This window comes from Hirundo rustica, chromosome 26 (genome assembly GCF_015227805.2).
Source record: "Hirundo rustica isolate bHirRus1 chromosome 26, bHirRus1.pri.v3, whole genome shotgun sequence".
Lineage (NCBI taxonomy): Eukaryota > Metazoa > Chordata > Aves > Passeriformes > Hirundinidae > Hirundo > Hirundo rustica.
The window spans coordinates 535,494-562,277 of NC_053475.1; the positions used below are offsets into that span (position 1 = coordinate 535,494).

General features: G+C 57.7%; 1 protein-coding gene across 3 annotated transcripts; it reads left to right on the forward strand.

Moving 5' to 3' along the window:
* The first annotated feature begins 4,002 nt into the window (after nt 1–4,002).
* On the forward strand, nt 4,003–19,953 carry NRTN (neurturin). 3 transcript variants are annotated; one of them, XM_040086840.1, is made up of 4 exons: nt 4,003–4,055; nt 14,984–15,210; nt 17,711–17,987; nt 19,505–19,953. In XM_040086840.1, exons 3-4 carry the CDS (start codon nt 17,738–17,740, stop codon nt 19,951–19,953), a joined length of 699 nt encoding a protein of 232 aa, XP_039942774.1. In that variant the 5' UTR covers nt 4,003–4,055; nt 14,984–15,210; nt 17,711–17,737. The 3 variants fall into 3 exon arrangements, with proteins under 3 accessions (XP_039942774.1, XP_039942773.1, XP_039942775.1); XM_040086839.1 differs by lacking the exon at nt 4,003–4,055 and adding an exon at nt 12,275–12,393; XM_040086841.1 differs by lacking the exon at nt 4,003–4,055 and adding an exon at nt 12,275–12,393 and having other exon boundaries at nt 17,802–17,987.
* The last annotated feature ends 6,831 nt before the right edge of the window (nt 19,954–26,784 follow it).

The following is a 26,784-nucleotide window of genomic DNA, read 5'->3' on the forward strand; positions in this document are numbered from 1 at the left end:
TGCAGACTCCACAGCCGGATTTGATGAAAAACATCCCACAAAAAGCCAATGAACAAGTCACCGAGCAACACCGCGGCCTCTTCTAATGATATTTTCTTTGCGGTTTTGGTTTGGAATATCTTCCTCTGAACCCGAAGGAAGCCGCCTGCCTCTTGGACTGCGACGATTTGACTTCATCCCTTCATTTTCTCTCCTTCCTAAACGCTCGATTCCGGCGCTCGGGGCTCAACGGCAGTTTGAAATTGGCACAGAAGGATCGTGACCCCTTTCCTTCCCCTGCCTCCTTCCTGCGCCATCCTTGTTTGTGCCGCCGCCGATGCCCCCGCGTCCCAAATCCCTCGGCCTTTCACAAAGCCCAGCCCATCCCAGGCGTGGCTCTTTGCGGGGACCTCAAGGATCTGTCACATCCGTGCCCAAGCTGCGCTTTCGGCAGGTGTCACCTCGGAGCTGCATCCTTCGGGAAAGGTCTTTTATCCCAGGGGATTTGTGGGAGCCACCCCGGGCGTGCTCCTTCTCCCTGGACCATTCCAGCTCCCTCCAGTACGGTTGTATTTTATCTGTGGAGCTCTGGAAGGATTTTGTTCCGTCATCCTGGAATTTTTATGACTCCTTTGTGTGTATATAATGCGATTGCCCTGGAACGGAGGGAAATTAATCACGGTTCCTTTGTTAGTTTTCAGGAATTTTTAATGTCTATGTTTCTGTTCATCTGTCATGTCCAAATGTGGGGTCCGCGGGCTATTTGACGTTTCAAATGACTTAATTGCTTAGATTTTTCCCCCCCTGGGTGTTTATGGACGCTCGTTCCTCGTGGATTTCGCGTGTGACGTTCCGTACCACGGATTTTCCCCCTGGCTCCGATTTCTGGCTCCGTTCCGGCGGTTCACAACCTCCCCTCTGCGTCCCGTGTCCCCTGGGTCCCACCAGCCCGCGGCACGTCCCTCCCTGTGCCAGGAGCGCAGGGATCCGGGGCTCCTTGGGGCCTTTTTCGGGATGCTGCACCAGGAGCGCGTCCCAGAGGTCACGGCACAGCGTCTGGTGCCCGGGCTGAGAGCCGCAAACGCGGGCGGAGCGAAGGGGAATCTCCAGGATCAGCCTGCAGAGCTCTGGCTTGGAGCTGTTTTAAATCCCAGCGGATCGAGGGTGGCTCGAGTGGTCAAGGGGAGGCAGCCAAGCCAAAGAGGAGCGGCTCCCAAACCTCCTCTGCGAGCCAGAGGCTCCCAGCTACGCTCCGGATTCCGTGATTCCCGTGCCGATACCAACCCAGTCGGAGACAGCAGGGTGAGGTGTGGGGATCCTGGAATATTCCCCGGATCCCACAGGGATCGTCGAGGCGGGCCAGTCACGAGATTCCCACCGTGACCACCAGGCAGGCGGACATTCCGGGCTCTGAGCAAACTCCAGGGGATGGACGGATGGATGGATGGATGATGGATGGATGGATGATGGATGGATGGACGGATGGAGGGATGGATGGATGGATGGATGGATGGATGGATGGATGATGGATGGATGGATGGATGGATGGATGGATGATGGATGGATGGATGGATGGATGGATGGATGATGGATGGACGGATGGATGGATGGATGGATGATGGATGGATGGATGGATGGATGATGGACGGATGGACGGATGGACGGATGGACGGATGGACGGATGGATGGATGGATGGATGGACGGATGGATGGATGGACGGATGGAGGGATGATGGATGGATGGATGGATGGATGGATGGAGGGATGATGGATGGATGGATGGATGGATGGATGGATGGATGGACGGATGGAGGGAGGATGGATGGATGGATGGATGGATGGATGGATGGATGGACGGATGATGGATGGATGGATGGATGGATGGATGGATGGACGGATGGAGGGATGATGGACGGACAGATGGATGGATGGATGGATGGGTGGACAGATGGGTGGACAGATGGATGGACGGATGGATGGATGGATGGATGGACGGATGGATGGACGGACGGATGGACGGACGGATGGATGGATGGATGGATGGACGAATGGATGGACGGAAGGATGGATGGATGGACGGACAGACGGGAGCTGCCTGTCGCCAGCCTCATTACACACATCATTAGCGAAACGCTTAATTAAAACAAAAGATGCAAATTGTCCCAGGCTGTGCTGCCTCTGCTGCGGCTCCGTAATGGCTTCGACGCTTCCTTGGGCACGTTCGCTCCCTCTCCGCCGAGGCTGCTTTGCATTAAGTTGTTTGTTTAGCAGCTACCGGGGGTTTTTTTGGCAGGACGGCTGCTGCCTCCTGAGGGTTGTGGAGCGGGAGGAGGTCCTGCAGAGCTGTCCCAGGGCAGCTGGACACGTCCAGGTGAACCCTCCTCGTGCCAGAGAGAAGAGCCACAGCACCCAGCGCCGCTGCCCACCCCGCCAGCAGCACCCTGCGGCTCAGGCCCGGGGGTCTTTGGCTCCTGCCGGGGCTGTGGGGAGCCGGAGCAGCCGTGGGCTCCCTGGGAAGGTGTCCTGACGGACCGAGGTCACCCGGATCCCAGAGCCCCCGGCGAGCCCCTCCAGCCCTAAGGGAAACAGCCCCAGCGTATTAATGCTTGCAAAAACAAACACCGGGGAGATGGGAGAAGGAGGGAGCCGTGCAGGGAGCGTGGAGTCTCTCCTCTCTAAACTCTGACCCCTCTGTTTCTCACAGCCACTGACTCCCCGAGCATCCCCGTGCCAGGAGCAGCCTCTGGAAATGCTCCTGAGCAGGGCTGTCCCAGCCTGGCTTCTTCCTACTCCCCTCTCAAAGCCTGATTCCCCTTTTTTTGGGGGGGTCTCTTCAGCAACATCCTGATTTCCAAGAGGGTGAAGCTCTGCTTGGAGGGGAGAGCGAGGAGAGGAGCCGAACCCCCGGGAGACGTGGCACGGCCACGGGAGGTGCTGCGGGATGGGCGGCGAGATGAACCTCCGGGTCTCCTGCCTCTCCTCAGCACTTCCCGCGGAATCCGGGAACGGTTTGACTTGGAAGTTTGGGTTGGGAGGGGCCTTAAAGGCCGGTTCTTCACTGGAAGGATCGTCCAGCGCAGGGCCCTGGTGGAGTCACCACGGAGGGATGTAAAGGATGTGCGGAAGAGGCCCTTGGGGACACAGTGATCTGAGAGAGCTTTTCCAACTTCAGCAGCCCCGCGATTTCACGGACCCAGCGGAGCAATTTGATTCTCACACGCAAAGTACAAAGTCACCGCTCGTCTCCACACGCTTCTCCCACACGCTCATCAGCCTGTCCCGCTTGGCATCGCTCTCCCTCCAGCCCGTCCCCTGCCAGGCTGTGATCCTGCCGCGCTCCCGGCATCTTCGCTCTGTGAAACCCGGGTGGGGCAAAGCCCTGGCGGAAACCCAGAGGTGACAAACCGGCTAAAAACCGCTCCCAATTCAGATGGAACGGAAGCGCCCGCGGCCGGAGGCGTCCGGTGCCGCTGCCAGGGGAGATTCGGCCACCGAGCCCGGGCTGGTCCTTGCCCTCGGCGGGCACCGGCTCGGGGGGCAGCGCCGGGGTTGGCAAACCGGGGGAACGGGGCGATGCCGTGGGCAGAACCGCGGCTCGGGGGCCGGTAGCGCCGGGGCAGCGTCTGGCTGAGCTCGGGCGGGGCGGGACCGGCACCGGGAGGGACCGGGGCGGCACCGGGAGGGACCGGGGCGGGGCCGGGCGGCCCCGTCGGCTCCGCTGCGAGAAGCAGCCGGTGCCTCCTCCGGGGGAGCCGCGGACTCGCCTGGCTGCGGGGCGCGGGCGGCAGCGGGACCGGCGCCGGGAGGCACCGGGGCGAGACGGGCGCCGGCAGCGGCACCGGCAGCGGCACCGGAGCGCGGCCCGGCTCGGGACCGGGCGGGGCGGGGGAACCGGCCGGCTCCAAAGCCGCCCCCCCGGAGCGGGAGGAGGCGGTGGCCGAGCCCCCTCCCCGCCGCGCTCCAGCCGCTCCAGCCCCGCACCGCTCGCCCATGGCGACCCCCGGCCCCACGCGTGCCCCGGCCCCGGCACGGAGCCGCCGCTGAGCGCTGCGCACCGGCACCGGCCCGGCGTCCAGGTAAGCGCTGCGGGCGGCCCCGGCTCGGCAGCGCCGGCCCCGGGCACCTGCCCGGCCCGGGACGCTCCAACCCCGGCACCGGGGGCGGCTCCGGGGGGGTGCCGCTGAAGCCTCTTTGCCCCGAGCCGTGCCCGGTCTCAGCCCCGGGGTTTCGCCGTTGTTTATTCCCCGGCTCGGATGCTGCCAGCGCCCAACCGGAGCCTCGGGGCTCCGCCGGGGGATGCGGGGAGCGGGGGGACGCGGCACCGCGCCGGGGTCGGGGCGGCCTGTGCGGCCGCCGCAGGGCTTTGCTTCATACTTGGAGCCCGTCCCGCCACGCAGGAACACAAACACGGCACGGGACGGCTCGAGGGAGGGAGGAGATGGCTCCTGTCTAAATATTAGTTTAAGGAACGGAAGGATCTCCAGCCGGCATCTCCAGCCCCGTCACCTTCTCCCAGCCCCGGCCGCGCCGCAGCCGTGACCGTGTCCAGAGCTCGGCTGCGGCTGGCGGGGTGAATTTTCCCCCCCATCCTCGAGGGAGGGAATTTCCCCCTCTCGCCGCGGTCTCCACGAAGGCTTTAACAAAACAAGGCAGACCTCGGGTGTCTTTATTGCACATATATGGTAGCTTGTAGCCGGCGCTGATTTAAATCCCATCCGCAGTCAGGCGCTGGGTGAAGGGCACGGTTTATCCCGGCGGGAGAAGGGGCTGCTGCCTGTTGGGAGCGCCCTGCGGGTCCTGGATGCGCGCCGAGATCCCGGCTGTAAAGGCAGGATCCCGGCGGATCCCAAACCCATCCTCTCGTGGTCCCGGCTGCTCCCGGGTTCGGTGGCAGAAGCGGCCGAGCCTCAGCCCGGCGCAGGGCGGAGAAACCGAGCAGGGCAGGGGCGGCTCTGTGCCAGATTTTGGGAGGTGTGAGCGCTCGGCTTTGCCTTTTACCCTTCGGTTCCGACCCAAAGCTGCCCGCTGCGGCGGCTGCAGATGCTGCGCCTCGGATCCGCTCCGTGCTGTGGCAGTGTCCCTCTGGGAATGTCCCCGCTGTCACCACCAGGCTCCGGGCTCGTCCTGCGCCTCCATCCGCAGCGGCTCCGGGGCTGGGGGGAAGGATTGGACTTTCCCGTTCCTACATCCCGAGTTTCTGGGTGTCGGAGGGCCGGCTCAGCCCCGCTCCGGCTCGGCGCTGCCCGGAGGAAGGCGCACCCCGGGAATGCGGCGGCTTCGCAAGCGGGATTCGGCACCCGGAGCTCCTCCGGGCTTTTCAAAGGCAGCAGCCCCGCACCTCCCAGGCCTCGCGGTGGGGCTGGAAATAAAAGAGGAACCGGTGCGGTTTGCTGTGGCACGGGGGGAGGGCACCCGGGGGCGGGGGGCGCCGGGTGCCCTCCCACGGCGCTGCCATGGACCACATCTTGCCCGGCCACTCGCTCCCGGAGCCCCCCCGGGCCGTGTGCGGGCTCCAGGACGCGCCCTGGGGCTGGTTTGACCCTTTGGGGGGGGTCTGCAGGGATGGATGTAGGATTTGCAGCCTCCCCTTTCTGAGGTCTCGTGAGCCCTAGACGCGGCCCAGCCGATGGCGTGGCCGGGGCAGGTGTCACCTCGGCTGTCCCCGGGGCAGAGCAGGGCCGGTGGCATTTGGAGCCTTGTCCTCTCGCCGTGCTGGCGCGCTGAGCCAGGTGATGCCCTCACAGGGGTGGGTTTGGGGGGCACAGAGAGCTGGCAGCTGCCTCTGGATGTCCCCTCTGCCCCTGGAGCAGCTCATGGGACCCAGCAGGGTCGGACGGAGATGCTGAGGGCAGGGGAGGGGTCCCGTGTGGGTTCCCACCAAAGGTGAGGTGGCACAGGACTGGTGTGGGTCGGTTTCACTGGGATCCCAGGGGTGCAGCCACGGGGGTTCCCCTGCTCAGGATGAACCATCCACTCCAGCACCACCACGAATGGGTTGGACTGGAGAAATCCCACCCGGGTCAGATTTTTTTTTTTTTTTTTTTGTTTTCCCCCTGGAATTTGGCCAGTCTGGAGTAGAGCTTCCCCATGAAACTTGGAGAAGAGGAAGAGAAGCTCCCTCCTGGCTGTGCCAGGCGCTGCTCTCGTGCGACGGCGCATCCCGAGCGAAGCTGCCACCGCCCTGGGATGGGGAACTCCACGAGCTGCTCCTTCCCCCTCGCTTCTCCCTCACAAAACCCGGCACGGGCTCACTTTGTAGCTCGGCACCCCAGAGCTAAATCGAAACAATCTCTTTGCCACTGAGAAGCGTTCCCCCTTGCCATCGTCTGTTGTGTTCCTCTGAGGAATGGTTTTTGCCCTCAGAGTCCCCCTGAAACCTGTGCTATGTAGTTCAACCCTTTTTCCCTATCATACATACTCCTGACCCTATTGGCTCAGGGCCAATATCTTCCCTTGGCCCAAAACTAGATAAACCCCTGGTTCTCTCTCTCTCTCCTCGGCCTCCTGGAACATCACATCGAGAATAAAGCTTGGACGGAAGCTGGGGGTGAGAGCCACTCTTTTGAAATCTTGATTCTGTCTCTCTGGAAATATATTTCCCTAAAACCCCTGAATAACTGAGCTAGCGAGAGCCGGGGGGTGGCAAGAGGGAAGTATAGTTCAGTCGTTCAAAGCCCCCCGTGGGCGATGCCACCGCCTCAGCGCCGGCTTTCTGGATGTTTTCCTTGGGATGGGACCACACTGGATTTGTTCTCCCGCAGCAGAGGTTCCCTTTGAAGCGGCTCCCAGCGCAGGGTGGCAGGGGAGGGCTGGTGGCAGCCGAGAGGGGTCGGCGGCCCCGCAGCAGGAGATGTCCCAGGAGGTGAAGTTCCTCCTCTAGCGTCACTCCCGGGCTGCAATAATCCAAAGCAGGAGCTGAGTTTCCTTCTCTTTCTGTGGGTTTTTTTTTCCGCAGCACGGGGACCTGTGGCGCTTTGGGCAGGGGGATGAATCCCATCCCGGAGCTTTCCTGGGCTCAGGAGCAGGGTCCTGCTTTTGTGCTCCAGGCTTTAGGGACACCCTCAATTAAATCCTGGCCCGGTCTGGGGGCGGTTGTGAACCCAGCCCTGATCGTCCCCAGTGAGAAACCCGACCTTGCTCCAGGTTGCCGTGTCTGGGTCTTGCTGGCGATGGCAGCGGTGTGGAGCTGACCCAGCCCTGTGGCTCGTGGGGGCCTTTTTGCCTCTAATAATGTTGATTTTGGCTGAAGGAGCTGCCTGGGAGCCTGAGGTGTATTTATTGCTGTTGTTGTCACTCCCACCAGGGCTGTGGGATTTGCTGATGGCATCTGGTGGCCGATGGCACGGGGTAGAGCCCTCAGTCCTGCTGCCCTGGAGCAGAGCAGGGTCTGCAATCCAAAATCCCAAACCTTTGCAGGGTCTGCAATCCAAAATCCCAAACCTTTGCAGGGTCTGCAATCCAAAATCCTGAACCCTTGCAGGGTCCTTCCAAAATCCCGAACCCTTGCAGGGTCTGCAATCCCAAATCCCGAACCCTTGCAGGGTCTGCAATCCAAAATCCTGAACTCTTGAAGGGTCTGTAATCCAAAATCCCGAACCCTTGCAGGGTCCTTCCAAAATCCCGAACCCTTGAAGGGTCTGTAATCCAAAATCCCAAACCCTTGAAGGGTCTGCAATCCAAAATCGAACCTTTGCAGGGTCCATCCAAAATCCAGTTGTGTTTCCCCAAGCTGCAGCTGTGCTGGGAAGAACAGGCAGGGAATTCTCCCAGCGAGGTGCTGGAGCGGCTTTTTTTCGGTTTTCCCCACGTTTTTCCCTCTCTGCTGCCTTCCCAACGCCACGTCCTCCTGCGGCACGGGGGGACACCGAAGCCAGCCCAGACCTCGGGTGTGAACCAAAGCCCCTTCAGCGCTGAGGGTCCCAGCCAGGAGCAGGAGCCCCCGTCCCGTGCTCCCCGGAGCAAGGGCTCCCTGTGATTCCACAGGGCAGCTGCTGCGTTCATTAAGTGGTGTTGGCTCATTAAAAGCACATTTTTGAGGCTTAGCAGCTCCTCGGAGCCGTCTGGGAGGGACGGTGCCAGCGCTGGGGGAGGCAGCAAAGCTCCTCCGAGCCGGGCTGGGCACTCATCCTGAGCTGGGGGGAAATCCCACGTCTTTGGTGTCCGAGACAAGTTTGGGGAGGGAAAAGGAGATGTTGGAAGGATCCGGGCAGGGTTTGGGTGGTGTGAGGCCGCTGGGCACAGGCGGAGCAGGGGATGTTGAGCTGTGCCTGGTGAAACGTCCCCGGACAGAGGAGGGGTGGGGAGGAGAGGGGGATCTGACCCCACCTGTCTCCAGGAGCAGGTGATGGAATCATGGAACGGTTCGGGTTGGAAAGGACCTCGGGAGTGGAACTCCCACTATCCCAGGTTGCTCCAAGCCCTGGCCTTGGACACCTCCAGAGCTGCTCTGGGCAGTGAATGTGAGGATGGTTGATGTTTTCCACCCCCGACCAGCAGCACGGGAGCTGCGGCAGGACCGGCTGCCAGCCCCCTTCCCACGGGCAGTGACGGAGAAATGCTCCAATCCCTGTTTTGCCGGAGCTCTTCGTCCACGCCATCATCTTCCAACAGAACTTTTCCTGGATTTCTTGTTGCTCTGAGCAGCCTCTGGGCTGGGAAAGGCAGAAAACGGGCGTGCAAAGGTGCGGATTGTCCCTGTCTGTGTCACCTGCCCTCCCCTCGCTGCCGGTGGCAGCTCCTCTGCAGGACCGTGAGCAGGATTTGGGGGGCTGTGTTCCACTTTGGTGTTTTTATGGCAGCGGGAGAAACGATCCCAACCTTTTTCCCACAGCTCAGCTGGGTCTGAGCCATGGGAGAGGCCAGCGGGGCGGGAAGGGCAGAGTGGCCACGGCTCTCCCTGCACACCGACGTCCTGGCTGGGAGCAGAGGGAAAACTTCGCCTTTTTGGAAAAGACGTGGTTCTCCCCAGTGGGAAACCTCTCATCCCTGAGGGATCCCAGCAGTGGAGCCGAGGATCCCAGGTTTTCCCTGCAGTGACAGGAGAATTCAGGGATGTGTCCGATGTGTCCATCTCCATGGTATCGCCATCTCCACGTGCCAAGGTCCAGTTTATCTGACCCGCTGCCCTTTGGAGACTCTCCAGCTCTTCCCACCACCTCCAGCCCCAAGCATCTCCCAGTTCTGGAATGCCTCTGGCTAAAATCCCCATTCCCAGCGCTCCGCCGTTGCTGTCCCGGGCGGAATTCCTCATCTGCTCGCGCTGCAGCAGCGCTAAGTGGTTCAATGTGTCGGCAGTTCCCGCTGGAGTCGGACAGTAAATCCTAATGGGATCCCAGCCCGTGCTCCGGCCAAAACCCCACTGCAAGGGTTTAGTGCAAATTGGATTTGCAAACCTCGCTCGGGTCTCCGTGCCCTCGGCAAAGCGCCCTAATCCCCGGAGGGCGCCGGGAGGAGCCGGCTCCTTCTGTGCAGCCGGGAATGCGGGATCGGTGGGAGAAGAGAGGGAGAACGGGAATCTGGGATCGGTGGGAGAAGAGAGGGAGAATGGGAATCTGGGATGTGTGGGGAGAAGAGAGGGAAGAATGAGAATCCAGGATGTGTGGGAGAAGAGAGGGGAGAACGGGAATCTGGGATCAGTTGGAGAAGAGAGGGAGAACGGGAATCTGGGATCGGTGGGAGAAGAGAGGGAGAACGGGAATCTGGGATCGGTGGGAGAGGAGAGGGGAGAACGGGAATCTGGGATCAGTGGGAGAAGAGAGGGGAGAACGGGAATCTGGGATCGGTGGGAGAAGAGAGGGGAGAACGGGAATCTGGGATCGGTGGGAGAAGAGAGGGGAGAACGGGAATCTGGGATGTGTGGGGAGAAGAGAGGGAGAACAGGAATCTGGGATCAGTGGGAGAAGAGAGGGAGAATGGGAATCTGGGATCGGTGGGAGAAGAGAGGGAGAACAGGAATCTGGGATCGGTGGGAGAAGAGAGGGGAGAACGGGAATCTGGGATGTGTGGGGAGAAGAGAGGGAGAACAGGAATCTGGGATCAGTGGGAGAAGAGAGGGGAGAACGGGAATCTGGGATCGGTGGGAGAAGAGAGGGGAGAACGGGAATCTGGGATGTGTGGGGAGAAGAGAGGGAAGGACAGGGGAATTCCCAGCTCGGCATCTCACCTGTGCTGCCCGCTCGGGATGCTGCTGAGGGATGTGGGTGGATGCTCATCCCAGAAGGATGTGGTTCCCCCATCCCACCGCTGCTCCCTGCATCCTGCAGGAATGCTGGCCCAGGGCAGGATCTCTTTCCCTAGGGATGGGAATGGGAATTGTTCAGGTGGGAGTTGAAGGGCCAGCACACCTGAGACATGTGGAAAAGGCAGAGGAGGAACCCTGGGGAAAAAAATCAGGAATTAATACCTGGAGTCCTTCAAGGCGCTCCCAGGGTGTTTTTCCCGGGGGGGAAACTGGATTACCCTGCGGCACAGTGACCTCCCCCAGGGATCTGGGCATTCCACAACGGTGGAAACCCCACAAAACAGGGAAGGGGAAAGTGGCCAAGCTGCGCCGTGGGACGTGACGCTGTCGTGGCAGCCCTCCTGCCTCGATCCCACCGAGAGCTTTTCCTTTCTTGGCAAAAAGGAGATTTTGCCCCCGGCGCGGCCGTGGCAGCTCTCGGATACCAGCGGTGTCGAAACGGGCCCAGAGCAAAGCACATCTGGGGTCTGGGCTCCGTCTGGCTGCCAAAATTTAAGCTTTTAACCCTCTTTCCCGAGGCACTGGGATTGTTCAAACAAGCCACAGTAATTAGTTTCCTCTGACAAACCGCCCCTTTTTGGCATCGGGACGTTTATTAATTCCTGGGGGGGCGGGCGCGTCGCTCGGGATCCAAAAATAATTGACATTCAGAGTCCAGGTTTTGGCACGAGAGGGAAAATTTGGGCTGGAAAAGCAGCACCAGGCGTGCGGGGGGGTCGGCACAGCAGCACCCAAAGGCGCCCAGCGGTGGATGGGGGGCCCTTGGCTGGCGTTATCCCGATTTCCTCCGTGGCCGTATAAACCATCCCGGTTTTGGGGGGATTTCGAACGATATAATTTGATTTTCTCTGCCCTTCGGCAGAGGGGATCCCTCTGCAGGGAGTTTTCCTGCAGACATCCCCTCCTCATTCCCCGTTTCGGTGTTGCTTCACCTGGAGCCATGCGCTGTGGCACCGGGAAATACTTTGATTTTATCGCCAATTAATCGCTAATTACTCACCTCTTCCCGCGAAGGGCGGCTCTTGCCGCTGCTTAGGCCTGACGGAATCGGCTTAGGGAGGATTTTTGGTTTGCTGCAGCCGTGGTGACCTTGGCGGGGCTGCCACACCTTGCTGGGGTCGGTGGGGACACAAACTGGGAGCACAAACTGGGGGCATAAACTGGAACCACCAACTGGGAGCACAAACTGGGAACACAAATTGGGAGCACAGACTGGGAACACAAACTGGAACCATAAATTGGAAGCACAAACTGGGAGCACAAACTGGAGCCGCAAACAGGGGGCACAAACTGGAACCACAAACTGGGAGTGCAAACTGGGAGCACAAACTGGAATCACAAACTGGGAGTGCAAACTGGGAGCACAAACTGGGAGCGCAAACTGGGAGTGCAAACTGGGAGCACAAACTGGGAGCGCAAACTGGGAGTGCAAACTGGAACCATAAATTGGGAGCACAAACTGGAACCACAAACTGGAACCACAAACTGGAACCACAAACTGGGGGCATAAACTGGGGGCATAAACTGGGGGCACAAACTGGGAGCACACCACCCATGCCCACCCCACAGCGAGTTTTTAATGCTTTTTAAACTCCGTTTTTTTTTAATCTGGCAAGGCGATAAACATCCCCGCGGCGCTCAGGGTTTGTGATGCTCGCCAGAGCCCCGTCTCGCCCAGGTGTCCCCGGGCTCTGCACGGACACCCCGAGCCGGGCACGGTGACACTGCAGGGAGCTGCGCTGCATCAATCCGCGCTTTTATTTCCTGCTGATTTATATTGCAGCCGCGTTCCCGGCCCCCGGCGTGTCCCGGCGAGCAGGGAGAGAGCCCAGGGAAACCGAGGGCGAGCAGCAGCATTTATCTTCGCGGGGATGAGCTGAGCCCAGCCGGGACTGAACTGGGACTGAACTGGGACTGAACCGGGACTGAACCGGTCCCGGACTGGTCCCAGCAAGGGGACGCGGCTGCGGAAATCCCCGCGCTCTGCTCCGCATCCAGCGGATTCCCCCCCCGCCGGGAGCCCGCTGCGGATCCCGTTAATTAAAGAGATGAAAGCCCCACGCGAGACCTCCGGGGAAGGAATCAAAGGCTCCACCGCAGCTTCCCAGGGCATGGATTTATCCCTCCGGGCCCTCAGCTTGCCGTGGCGGATGGAGGGAACGGGGATCCCTCGGGTGAGACGGGTCAGCGCCGCTCCGGGGTCTGTCCCCAGGGTTCCGCGCAGAAATCCAGCCCCAAAACGGGTCTGGGTGGAGCCCCCGGGGCTGCGGAGAGACAGGAGGGTCGTGGCCGAGGGGTCTCTGGGCTGGGACCACCGGGGCTGCTCCGGTGCCGGGATTTCCATCCCGGGGGATTTTCCTTTCTGCCCGTGCAAACCGGGCGCAGGATGCTGTCCCTGCCACGCAGGGGTGGCTCAAGGTGCCCTGGCACAAATTGGGATTTTCCTCCCCTGTGCTCCTTTCCCTCCTGGAGGAGCTCCTGGACCTCTCCCTGCTCCCTTCCCGTTGGCACCGTGGCTTTTCCCAGCTCAGGAATATGGGACAGGGCTTCTCCTCCTCTTCCTCCTCTTCCTCCTCCTCCTCTTCCTCCTCCTCCTCCTGGCGGGCCCTGCCCATGCTGGGGGGCTCTGGGGGGGTCCTGTGCCCGCTCATTCCCAAAGGTGATGCTCTTTGGTGTCCGGGATGCGGACATGGAGCGGGTGGATGCCTCAGTGTCCCAAAATTCCTGCTTTGTCCTGGTGCCTCCTCCAGCGCTCAGCCCCTTGAGCCGGTGGGGCTCTGCCAAACCCAAAATGAGGGGAAAATTTCAGCCGGGTTGGGCAGGACTTGGAACAGCCTGGGACAGTGGAAGGTGTGGAAGGTGTGGAAGGGGTGGAAAGTGTGGAAGGTGTGGAAGTGTGGAAGGTGTGGAAGGTGTCCCTGCCATGGCAGGGGTGGCCCTGGGTGGGCTTCAAGGTCCCTTGTGACCCAACCCAGTCTGGGATTCCGTGATTCTGTGGGATGGTGGGAATGTGGAATGGAAACTCCCCAGGCCCCGTTCCCCAACCACGACTTGGCCACAGCCGCCAGCATCGCCCCCGGCACCACGGGGTGCCCTTGGCTGATCCACCCACATCCCACAGGCTGCTGGGGAGGATTCTCTTTATTATTTCCACCCTGTTGAGGGGTTTGGGGTGGGATTTTTTGCTCTCCAGCTGTTTGGAGAGATGCAAACCAAACCCGCCGTAATTCAGCCCAAACGTAAATGTCACGGCAGCGTGGGAACGAGGGCGCTCGGTGCGTTCAGTGCTGGAGCTCCTCCTGCCCCACAGCACCCCAGCTTCATCTCCTCCATCCCATCTCCAGCTCCTCCATCCCACCTCCCTCTCTCCCCATACCATCTTCATCTCCTCCATCCCATTTCCCTCTCCCCATTTCCCTCTCCCAATCCCATTTCACTCTCCCCATCCCATTTCCCTCTCCCCATCCCATTTCCCTCTCTCCCCATCCCATTTCCTGCTCTCTCCCATCCCATTTCCCTCTCTCTCCCATCCCGTTTCCCTCTCTCCCCATCCCACTTCCCTCTCCCCATTTCCCTCTCCCCATTTCCCTCTCCCCCATCCCTTTTCCCTCTCCCAATCCCATTTCCCTCTCCCATCCCTTTTCCCTCTCCCCATCCCATTTCCTTCTCCCAATCCCTTTTCCCTCTCCCATCCCATTTCCCTCTCCCCATCCCATTTCCTTCTCCCCATCCCATTTCCCTCTCTCCCAATCCCATTTCCCTCTCCCCATCCCGTGGGCCCAGGCCCAGCTCCGGTTCCCTCACCGGGGTCACCCCGGAGTGTCCCAACCCTTTCCCAGAGGATCAGGGCTGCATCCCGGGGCTGAGCTCCGCCTGCTCTGTGCCTTTGGGGGGCTCTGGGGGGGAGCCCTGGGGCTGGATGTCCCCGAGGCAAAGCAGAACCATGTGTCCCACGCTCCGCTCTGGTTCTGCTTACGGGGGAGCTGGAGGGGGAGGAGGAGGAGGAGCAGGGATGAGCTCCGGGTGCTCCGTGCAGGGCTCCAGGCTGCGAGGTGCCCCCTGTGCCCAGCCAGGCAGGTGGTGGCACTCCCTGTGCCCAGAGCGCCGCTGGAGATGGGGACAGGGCACATTTCCCCTCCCTTGTGCACCCACTTGCTGTCAAAAGAGCAGGAGAATCCAACAGCTCCGCCCAGATCAGGGTTTGGGGATTTTTTGGTTTTTTTTTTTTTCCTTTCAGTTCTCCCCATTTTGGGGTCATTTTTGGCATTTTGAGACCACTTTGGTCCAGGGGCGCTGCAGGCTCCAGTGCTCCCAGTGCAGCACCTGCCCTGGCCAGGAGTGTGGGACACGCCGACGCTTTTTGGGAAGGTTCAATCCCCAAGGAAATATTTTGGGAGCTTGTGATGGGTTTTGAGGAAGGTCTGAGATAATTTTGGGAAGCTCTGAAGAAGTTTTGGGGGAAATCTGAAGGAGGTTTGAGGACAGTCTGAGGAAGTTTTGGGAAAAATCTGTGAAAGTTTTGGGGAAAATCTGAAGGAGTTTTGAGGACAGTCTGAGGACATTTTGGGAAAAAATCTGAGGAAGTTTTGGGGAAACGTCTGAAGAAGTTTGGGGAAAAATCCGAAGGAGTTTTGAGGACAGTCTGAGGAATTTTTGGGGGGGGAAAATCTGAGGGAGTTTTTCTTATGGTCTGAGGGAGTTTTGGGGAAAAATCTGAAGGAATTTTTCTTATGGTCTGAGGGATTTTTTTTTTTTTTTTTTTAGGAAAATCCGAGGAAGTTTTTTGGTAGGATCTGTGGCGGTTTTGGGAACAGTCTGTCTCTCCACCACCCCCATCCTCTCCAGGACAATCCTGTGAGCAGGACCAGGCGTTGAGCCGGAGCTGCTGCTGGAGGAGCAGCCTCCGTCCCGAGCTGCTGCCCATGGAAATTGTTTAATTCCTGCGGGATGAGTCATGAGGAGCCGGGATTTCAAAGCAGCTTGGCTCCCATGTAAGGCACTCAAATAAACAGTGTGTGGCAGGTGGAAGCTCTCTCTGATGTCCCGTCAAGGCCTCCGTCTTTCCAAGTGTTTTAGCGTTGCCAAAAATCCTTCGGCCACACCGTGGCTTCATCCATTCTTGAGGCTGGGCTCTGGAAAATAATGAATCAATGCCCGGAAACATGAATCGACGGAAAATTTACGGCACACTTAGAATATAATGTCTTTTGGGTCCTCTGCTTTGAAGCATCGGAGCTGAAAGTTTTGGCATCTCCTCCTTTCAACCCTTCAGCGAGGAGGATTTAGGGGGGAACAAAAAAAAAAAGAAAAAAAAAAAAAAATTTCGCTTTTCTCCCTCATCTCATGACTCTGGGAGCTTTAAGGAGTCGGTGGATGGCGGAAACAAATCCCAAGAGTCTGCTGGAAAAACTGGGAGCGGGGTTGAATAAAAAGAGCGATGGGGAAAAAAAAAAGTGAGGGTGTGAAAAGTGAGGGATGCCGGGGAACCCCAAATGCTCCGCTTTTTGTGGGGGGAAAAAAAAAAAAATCTGCAAGGATGGAGTGGCTGGATTTTGATTTATCAGGAAAAACAAGTGGAAACACCGACATCCCTGGAGGTGTCCAAGGCCGGGCTGGACGGGGCTGGTCTGGGGCTTTTTAGAGCAAAAGAAACGGACGGCGAAGCCTGGAATAACTTTGTTGTTATTGTTTTGCACACTGGAGCTGGGATTTGAGCCTTTTGAAAGGTCACAGGCGAGTGGGTGGGGGCCAGGATTTCTGGCTGCCGGAATGGGAGGCTTTTTTTATGGGACGTGCAGCGAGGCTGGAACCGCTCTCCTAAAATTTTATGGGCCTGCAAGGAGCCAGAGGCCCTTTCTCAGGTGGTGGGATCGAGTGTCACAGCTCCAGGCTCAGCCTTTTCCTCCCCGGAGCAGGACAAAGGGTGATGGAGGCTCAGCTCAGGGGTTTGTGCGATCCCGCTGCTGGTTGTTCACCACGGGATTCATCTCCCAAAATACCCGACGTCAGCTGTTCGGAGCTGTTTGTCCTCCTGGAGAGCAGAACAAAGTGTCCTCCCCTCCCCAAAGCCTCCCCTGGGGCTGCTGGTTCTTCACAAATCCTTCGTTTCCGGGGATTTTTGTCCAGGAGCGGATTGGGGTTCTCTTGGTCTCGCACTGATGCTGCTGCCTTGCTGGGGAGGGTTTGGATGCCAGGGAATTTCCGGTGCCTGTTCCCTGCTCCTGCTCTTGTCTCCAGGGCGAAATCTGAACTGAAGGCCCCTGGTTATCGTGGAATTCCAGGATGGGAATTTAAATATCCGGTCCCACCGCCTGCCATGGGCAGGGACGCCTTCCACTGTGCCAGGCTGCTCCAAGCCCCGTCCAGCCTGGCCTTGGGCACTGCCAGGGAAGGGGTGGGATGAGGCCACCAGCTTGTCCCCACTGGTGTCACCTCGTCACCACTGGTGTCACCTCGTCACCACTGGTGTCACCTTGTTACCATTGCTGCCACCTCATTACTATTGGTGTCACCATGTCCCCACTGGTGTCACCATGTCCCCACTGGTGTCACCTTGTCCCTGTTGCTGCCACCTCATCACAATTGGTGTCACCTCGTCCCCATTGCTGCCACCTCGTCACAACTGATGTCACCTCATCCCCACTGGTGTCACCTTGTCCCTGTTGCTGCCACCTCATCACAATTGGTGTCATCTCATCCCCATTGGTGTCATCATGTCCCCATTGGTGTCACCTCATCCCCATTGGTGTCACCTCGTCCCCATTGGTGTCACCTCATCCCCATTGCTGCCACCTCATCACAATTGGTGTCACCTCATCCCCATTGGTGTCACCTCGTCCCCATTGGTGCCACCTTGTCCCCACTGGTGCCACCATGTCCCCACTGGTGTCACCTCATCCCCACTGGTGTCACCTTGTCCCTGTTGCTGCCACCTCATCACAATTGGTGTCACCTCATCCCTATTGGTGTCCCCATGTCCCCATTGGTGCTACCTTGTCCCCACTGGTGTCACCTTGTCCCCATTGGTGTCACCATGTCCCCATTGGTGTCACCTCATCCCCACTGGTGTCACCACGTCCCCATTGGTGTCACCTCATCCCCACTGGTGTCACCATGTCCCCACTGGTGTCACCATGTCCCCACTGGTGTCACCTCATCCCCATTGCTGCCACCTCATCCCCATTGGTGTCACCTCATCCCCATTGGTGCCACCATGTCCCCACTGCTGCCACCTCGCCCCATCGCCACCACCACCCCCAAGCCACCTTTCCCACGGCCAGTCTCCCACCCCAGCACATCCTGGGGCCGTCCCTCGTGCCTCAGTTTCCCCATCTCGGCACCGTGCCGGTGTCGGGAAGGGAGGAGCTGGAGCCACGGGGACCCCACGGGAAGCATCCCATGGGAGGGAGGGAGGGAAGGGGCTCGGGGGGCTCGGGGGGCTCGGGGGGCTCGGGGCGCGCATTAAGGATGTTTGTTTTGCCTGTTTTGCAGAGTTTCAATGTTCTGACTTGCTCTAAGATGAAGGTATGGAAGTTTGCAGCCATTGCATCGATGCTCCTCAGTTCCATGTTATCCATTTTAGTTTGTAGAGACATGTTCAGCGGAAGCCGGGAATTCAGCCCCTTGCCTTCCTCGCCGTCTTCCTCACGGGATTCCTCCTCCTCCTCCTCCTCTTCCTCCTCCTCCTCCTCCTCCTCCTCCTCGCTGCCGGCGGCTCCGCGGAGATCCCCACGGGCCCTGCAACGCCACGGCTCTCTGCTGGCCCAGTGTAAGCTCCTGCTCCTCCAGCCCGGGGTCACTGTCCCCCCATCCCGGCCCCACAGATCCCCCAAATCCCCGTGGGGTCATTCCCTCCCCTCTCCTGCACCCAAACATCCCCTTTAGGAGGGTTTAACCACAAATTTTGGGCAAGCAGGAGGCGCTGGGCGCCGAGATTTGGTGTGAACACAGCAGCTCTCTGCAGAGGGAAACTCGAACAGCTCATTTGCTGAAAAAAAAAAAAAATAGCTGCTTTTTTTCCCTCCCTCCAAACGGCTCTTTTTTGTTTTTTTTTTTTTTTAGTTCCGTGCTATTTTTTACAAATGGAAAATGTCAAACAGGAGCTGAAGAGGAGGGCAGGGCAGCAGCTCCCCCCTCTCACCCCTCGGTGCTCCCTGAGGGCTGGAAATCCCCACGTGTTTGTTTTGATTCCAAACCAGAGGAACTGCTCTTTTTTTTGGGGTGGAAATTTGGAAATCGATGACAAGCTGTCAGATCACGCTCTCCTCTGTGCCTCCTGCAGAGCTGAGCTGGAATAACCCTGGATTTAGGGTTGGGACAAAGGGATGTGGGCGCTGCCAGCAGCGTCTAGGCACAGTTTGTGCATTGGCTGCTGGCCCTGGGGTCTCAGGAGCTCCCAGGCCGCAGTGAAACAGAGCAAATATGAAATTTATTGGTGCCTCTCCCCAAATCCACCTGCCCTGAGGAACCTCCATCCTAGGGGATGTTCACCCATTCCAAGGGATTTTCATTCTGGGGGATGCCCTCCCACCTCAGGGAGTTTCCATCCTGAGGATCTTCCATCCACCTTAAGAGGAAAATCCTGAGATCCTCAGCCATGGGGGATCTCCCATCTCTGGTGGCCTCCATCCAGGTGGATGTTAACCCACTCCTGGGAATCTCCATCCTGGGGGATGTCCACCCACCCCAAGGAATCTCAATCCTGAGGTTACCCACCCCAGGAAATCTCCATCCTGAGGAATTTACACGCACCCTAGGGAAACTCCATCCTGAGGGATTCACACCCATCCCAGGGAATCTCCATCCTGAGGGATTCACACCCATCTCAGGGAATCTCCATCCTGAGGGATTCACACCCATCCCAGGGAATCTCCATCTTGAGGGATTTATATCCACCCCAAGGAATCTCCATCCTGAGGGATTCACACCCATCCCAGGGAATCTCCATCTTGAGGGATTCACACCCATCCCAGGGAACCTCCATCCTGAGGGATTTATATCCACCCCAGGGAATCTCCATCTTGAGGGATTCACACCCACCCCAAGGAATCTCCATCCTGAGGGATTTACACCCATCCCAGGGAATCTCAATCCTGAGGTTACCAACCCCAGGGGATCTCCATCCTGAGGGATTTACACGCACCCCAGGGAATCTCCATCCTGAGGGATTTACACCCAGGGAATCTCCATCCTGGAGGACCCCTCGCCCCTCACCCATGGAGAATCTCCCATCTCCCCCCACCCCGCTGGGGGACACCCCCTAACCCCGTCCCCTCCCTCTTGCAGACAGCGCCTTGCTGGAGAGCTACACGGAGGGCGAGCTGCGGCAGCTGATCTCGGCGCTGGTGGAGCGCTACCGCCAGGCCATGAACTCGGGCGGGCACGAGCTGCCGCTGTTCCCGCGCGCCGGCAGCCGCAGGAAGCGCGCCCGCGCCCGCCACAAACCCTGCGAGCTGCGCGAGCTGGAGGTCAGCGTCAGCGAGCTGGGCCTGGGCTACGAGTCGGACGAGACGGTCCTGTTCCGCTACTGCAGCGGCACCTGCGAGGCCGCCGTGCGCAGCTACGACCTCTCCCTCAAGAGCATGAGGAGCCGCAGAAAGATCCGGAAGGAGAAGATCCGCGCCCGGCCCTGCTGCAGGCCGCTGGCCTACGACGACGACGTGTCCTTCCTGGACGCCTACAACCGCTACTACACCGTCAACGAGCTGTCGGCCAAGGAGTGCGGCTGCGTGTGACGGGCGCGGGGGCCGGGATGGAGGCTGGAGCGGCCGGAGGAGGAGGGACTGAGCCGCCGGCGCGTCCCCTCGGCGTCGCCGTCCCGCTGGCCGCCCGGGACTAGAGACGCGGCCGCCGCCGCGGCGGGGGGGGCGGCTGGAGGCCGTTGTCCCCTCGGCGGGTGGCCCGGGGGTCCCTGCCGAGGTGACGGTGGGTGTGCAAGGCGCGCGTGTCGCGGGCGTCGCGGGCCGCGTTGGGTGCCACCGGCGTGGGGGGAACCCGCACGTGCCAGGGGTTCGATGTGTCGGGGTGTGGCCACATGGGCGTGGCACGGGGGTGTGGTCACACGGGCGTGGCACGGGGGTGTGGCCACACGGGCGTGGCACGGGGGTGTGGCCACACGGGCGTGGCACGGGGGTGTGGTCACACGGGCGTGGCACGGGGGTGTGGCCACATGGGTGTGGCACGGCGGTGTGGCACACGCGGGGGCTGCTGTGGGCAGTGCCGGTGCTGTGTGGTGCTGGACGGGGTGTGCTGCACACTCGGGATGTGTTTTGGGGTGTGCTGCACACCCAGAGTGTGTTTTGGGGTTTTCTGCACACCCAGGATGTGTTTTGAGGTATGCTGCACACCCAGGATGTGTTTTAGGGAGTGTTGCACCCTCGGGATGTGTTTTAGGGTGTGCTGCACACTCAGAGTGTGTTTTGGGGTTTGCTGCACCGTCAGGGTGTGTTTTAGGCTGTGCTGCACACTCAGGATGTGTTCTAGGGTTTTCTGCACACCCAGGATGTGTTTTGGGGTGTGCTGCACACTCAGAGTGTGTTTTGGGGTGCATTGCAGGTTCGGGGTGTGTCAGGGGCCCTGTGCTGCCCCAGGGAGGGAGATGAGTCCTTCTCTCTGTAGCTCTGGGGTTTTGTGACCACCCTGCGCTGCTGGGGGAGGTTCAGCCTCCCCAGATCCGGGTGTTTGGGGACACAGAAACGCCGACAGCGGTTTGTGCGCGTGGCTCTGACTCCCTCTGGCTTGTGCCCCTTTTGCCACCGTTCCTGCAGCCCCGGGGCTGTTCTTCTTAAAACTCGGGATAATCTGAAGTAACTGGATTAACCTCCCGTGCCCCCGCCACGGGCAGCTGGGCCGGAGCCCCACCAGCGCCAGGGAGGTGACAGAACCTCCCCAGGGCCACCAGCAGAGCCGCGGCACCCGGCGGCGTGGGCAGGAGCGTCCCTGCATTGGCGTCTCCCCAGATTCCCCCGGCTCTCCGGGGAGTATCTCCCAGCCTCTGGTCAGGGCTGGGATCCTGCGGGAGAGGGGACTCAGCCCTGGGCTTGGCTCCGCTCGCATTTACAGCAGTGTCACTGCTGTTTACTCTGCGGGGAAATAAATGAGCCCGCAGACTTTCACATTCCCTGGGCAGGCTCGATTTGTTGCCTGGGATTGATGGGTTTTCTCCCCTTGGCTCCCTTCCCAGAAAAAGCAAATCATAAACAGGAGGAGAATATTGGTGTCGTGTCCTGGGCATTAACCAACGTGAGGGAAAACACTCCGTGTGCCACCCCCTGCCTCGGCGTCCTCCCTCTGGTAAAACAGAGGGGAAAAATTCCCTGTGCCTTCATCCCGAGGAGGAGGAGAGCTGCTGGTGGTGATCCCAGCGCAGGGATGGCGCTGCAGGATTTGGGGGAGCAGCATGGGATGGGTTGGGGACAGCACCTCGTGTCGGACCGGCCGCATTCCCAAGCGCAACATGGGGCCAGGCTGGTGGGGAAAAATTTTTTTTTATTTTTTTTTTTTTCCCCCCTCCTCTTCCTTTTTATCCAAACGCAGCTCTTGGCTGAGCGGAGCCAGGGTGTAGTGGAGGAATATAAACACCATCCTTCAGCGGGGCTGGCGGCCCGGGAAGGCAGCCTGGACTCTGTAACACGGAGTTTTCCCTGGATTTTGGGAAAGGCGGGAGGCAGCCGCGGGTGTGAAACCCACACCCGGGAAACGGGAACCGATAAACTCTGCGCCGCAGGTGCGGCTCCCGAACCAAGGCGTGAGTTTGCAGCCCTGGTTTTGGCTGGAAATGGGAAAAGTGGCCCAAAACAATCAGCTGGAGGATGGGAATGGCAGATGGGCAGCGGGAGCTGTGCCGGGCTCACAATGGACAAGCGGCTCACTGGAGTTTAAGGGAAAAAAAAAAAAAGCACCCAAATCTAATAATAATAATGATGATAATAATAATTATAATTATAACTGTCCTCTCAAAGGCTTGGGTGCTTTCCAGGTCTCGCTGCTGTGAAACTCGAATTAGTTTTGCAGCAGTAAAAAGAAAGAAATGGAAGCAGAGCAGGGGAGGTGCTGTGGGAACAGCGCAGGACCATCCGGAGCAGGAGCTGCCTCTGCTCACAGGGCGGCGTTTGAGGGTTTGCACCCTGGTTTGGGAGGGGTTATTTTGGCAGAATCCAGGGATTTAGGGTGCCTTGATGGTGGGGACCCGGCCCGAGGGTCCCTCCTCTCGCCAGGGTTGTGGTGGGAGCAGCAGGAACACGAGGGGACGAGGGAGCAGCAGGGTGGGGGCTCAGGCTGGGACATCTCCCAGCTGCCAAACCCCCAATTCCCAGTGCAAACCCAGCCCGGAGCCCCCAAAACCGGGAGGAAAACCTGACTCACTGCAATGGGCTGTTAAAACCAGCAGGAATAGCTCCAATCCATCATTTTTTTGCTTTTTTTTTTTATTTTTTTTTTTTTAATTTCCCCCTGCTGGCAGTGGAGCTCCGGCCCGTGTGGAGGGGATGTTCCACATCTGCCTCACGCTGCTCCTGCCGGGGTTTTTTGGTGTTTTCTTGGGAACAGCTGGGATTTGCAGCCACAAAACTCCCCGATGGGGTGAGCTGGGGGCGTCGTGGTGTGGCCAAAAGGATGGATTCTGCTGCCATGGCTTTTCCAGGGCTCCTCCTCCTCTTCCTGGAGCTCCTCCAGCTTTCCCGGTGCCATCCCACTGCCACCCAGCCCTGGAAATGTGGATCCAATAGAGAGGCTGAGGTTTCCCTAATGTTTTCCATTTCTCCAGCCCCCTCTGCTGTAATAGGAGCTGGAGCTGTCCGAAAGAATGTCTACAATGCAAAAAAAAAAAAAAAACAAAAAAAGAAAAGAAAACAAAAAAAAAAAAAACAGTGGAAAATTCCCTCCTCAAAGCCACAGCAGAATCTCATCTGGCTCCTTCCTCAGCATCCCATGTGCTGGTTAATATTAAAATTAATAATGATATTAATAATAATAACCAGCGCCCAACAGCTGCCGAGGGGATTTTGGCGTTGGGTTTTTGCTTGTCTGGGGCTGCAGCTCCTGCCGGGAGAGGTGGGTTTGGAAGAGGAGGAGGTTTGGGAGCAGGAGGAGACGTTTAAAATGATCCCTGTGGTTGTGACGGCGCAAAATCCCAGGGTTTGGTTCTCCCAGCCCGGCCTCGGTGAGTGCTGGGATTTCCAGCGGGTTTTCCGTCGGGACACGCGGTGCCTGGGGATGGATGTGGACGTTTTCCATTTCTCCAGCTCGGGATGGGATCCAAACATCCCCACAAACCTCTCGGGATCCCATCCGCTCCCGGGGTCTCTCTCCCAGTTTGGGATGCGCGGCGGGGGGCAGGAAATGGGTCCAACGTCGTCGTTTCCGCTCGATGGAAGCGCTCGCAGAGAGAATGTTCTGGGTTTAAACGGCTCCGGGATCCTGCTGGGGAGAAAGGATTTTCCCAATTTGTCAAGATCAATGGTATTTTGGTGGGATTCAGAGCCTCAGATTTCTGCCTGTTGTAAATTGGCAATGGGGCTGCCACGTGTTTTCCTTCTGGGCTGAACAAAGCCTGGCCTCGAAGGGGAGGCCCGAGAGGAGGGGGGAGAAAAAGGGGGAAAAGGAAATTAGGGAAAAAGAAGGAAAAAAAATGGGGAGGGAGAAAAAATTTAAAAAAAAAAAATAAAAAGGAAAAGGAAAAAAGGGGGAAGGGAAAAAAGGGGGAGATAAAAAGGGAGTAAGGGCAAAAGGGGGGAGAAAAAAAGAAAAAAAGGGGAAAAAGATAAAGGAGCAAAAAGGGAAAAGGGGAAAAAGGATAAAAAAGGGGGGGGGAAGGGAAAAAAAAGGAATTAAAATGAAAAAGTGGAAATGGGGGAAAGAAGAGCAGGTATAAAGGGAAAGAGGAAAAAAGAGAAAAAGGGCAAAAAGAAAAAAATAATTAAGGGAAAGAGGGGGAAAGGACAAAAAGAAAAAAAAAAGGAAAGAAGGGGAAAGAGGGTAAAGAGAAAAGGGAAAAGGAAAAAAGGGAGGGAAAGGAGAAAAAATTAAAAGAGAAAGAAGGACATAAAAGGGCAAAAAGGGAAAAAAGGAAAAGGGAAAAAGAAAAAGAGAAAAAGAAAAAAGGGGAGGGGGAAAACAAAAGGGGGAGAGGAATAAAAGGAGAAAAAGGAAAAAAACGGGGGGGGAAATGGTGGAAAAGAGGAAAAGGGATTCCTGCTCCAGCACCACCGGCACCATCCGGATTATCCCGTTCCCCCTCCGGAATCGCCGGGCCCGTGCCCGGCTGCAGAAGTGGATGCAATGCATCTGTATTTTGGATACTGCTATTTATTGGAAGTAACTTATGTTATTTATTTAGATCCCAAAGCGCCGCCTCCCAAACGCCTCCAGCGCTCGCTCCCTTTTTTATGTTATTTATTGACCCTGACGGTGCCAAGTGCAGTTTACATTTATTACATTTGTACCATTTATCCTGAACCTTCAGGGGAGGGAGGGGAAATAAATAAAAGAAGAGAAAATAAAATAAAATGCTGCTTGATTTTTTTTTTTTTTTCCCCCCTCCTAAACAAAGCTGAACTCGGGTGTGGATCTGTTCCATCCTAGTGGCAAAGTGGGAATAAAAAGGAGGATTTTATGGATTTCTGCTCTATCACAGTTGAGTGATGGTCAGTCTCCACCATGGGAATGGCCTAGGAAAAGGGGAATTTTGGTTTTTTGGGGGGAAAACCTCAGAAATAATCTGCCTTGGTTCTTCTTTCCAGAAGCTTCCAACTGGGTTGGCTCAAAAATGTGAAAATTCGGAGGAAATCAGGTGAAATGGGAAGGGGAATGGGAAGGGAGAAGTGAAGGGAAAGGGAATAATCTCTGTCCTTTAACACCACAAATCCCAGCCCAGTCCGTCCAGATAAACAGAATTTATTTGGATTTTTCACTCCAAAATAAGTTCAAACCTGGCACCGGAAAGTGGAGAACAATGAGAGGGGGAAGAGAGGGAGGGGGGGGAAAAAAAAAAGATAAAAGGTTTATAGGATTTTTTTTTTTTTTGGGAATGGAAAAAAAGGTCTGTTTATATTCCCCCCTCATGCCACCCAGAGGCCTGACAGCCATGGCCGAGTCAAACATTCCCGCTCCGAGCTCCACTTTGTAAATATTTTAGGAAGAATCTTTGGAGAGCCATAAATCTCCCCCCGTGCGCGTGCACGGCGTGCGCGCGCTCCAGAAAAAACAAACCAAAAAAAAAACCGAGGAAAACCCAAATCCCGCCGCCAGCCCGGCCGGAATGAAATAAATAAATATTTTTTTTAAATTGACAAGTTAAAGTTTAATGGGAGTTTAAAGAGAGGGCTGCTCTTGGAAAATCTGACTCCTCCAAGAGCACCAAAATTTAAAAAAAAAAAATCGATGAAAACAGCGGTCGCAGGGAAAAAAAACGTGAAGTTGGGATCGGGGATGGTTTTGGGTGTGATTCCTTGGAGATGAGGTGTGTGCTGTCAACTTCCATAGAGTAAGTGGCAAATTTTTGTTGCTTTAAGTAAAGCAGCTTCATTTAAGCCCCTGGTTTAGAATTCCCAGCTCCCCGATGATGCTCAGTGTTCCTCTGGTCATTTCACAATGGAAAAAGGAACGAGGCAGGAAATGGGATGCACAGTGTTGAACCCCAGCCCTGGAGCTTCCCAAAATTATTTCCCGGTGAGAAAAAAAATCACTTGGAGCATCTCAAAATTAACTCCCAGTGAAAAATAAAATAAAATAAAATAATCTCCCTTTGGCTTGTGCTGATACACGAGTTCTGGCGAAGCAGAGGGAAAATGAAGGTGGCAAAGGCTGGGGATGAAAAGAAGGGATTTTCGATGGCTGTGGATGATCCTAGGGAAGGACTGGAGGAGGAATAGCAGCCGGAAATCTTGGTAATGTTTGTGAAACGCCGCTGGTGGAGCAAACAATTGCATCCCTGTGTGCGCTGCTGGGCTGGGAGCTGATTTCCCTCATGGAAAACCCCTGGGGTCAGGACAGACCTTTGGAGAGCTCAGGGATCGACAGCCGGGAGAACGGAGAGTCCAGGGGATGGGTGGGGATTGGGGCAGCGCCCAAAGGTGGCCAGGGAGAGCCCAGGGCAGGGCAGGGGCATGGTGGGGCTGCAGGACTGGGAGAGAGGGACTGGGAGAGAGGAGAGGGACGGGAGGAGGACCAGGGCCAGCTCCTCCTGCAGCAGGAGCAGCAGCCTGGCAGCGCCAGCCCTTTCAAGGACAGCACAAAGTCCTTGGGACAGGTTTGTGATGGGAACTGCTGTTCCACCTTCCCCTCTTGGCCACGCACTTTGGTTCCCCAGCCTCTGGAGCTGCTCCAGAGTTGTCCACAGGGACTGAAGGCGAACTTCTCCGAGGCTGGCAAAACGAGTTCTTCAGGGAGCAGCCAAACCCACCCCAAACTCCCCAAACTCAACAAAACAAAGACACATAAACACATAAACACCCCACAACTTTCTCGTCCTCGTTCACCTCAACGCTCCTCTTGTCCCTCCGTTCCCAGTGCGCCCAAATCCCAGGAAAGTGCAGGAGGACAAAAGGGGGACGACGATCCCCCAGCAG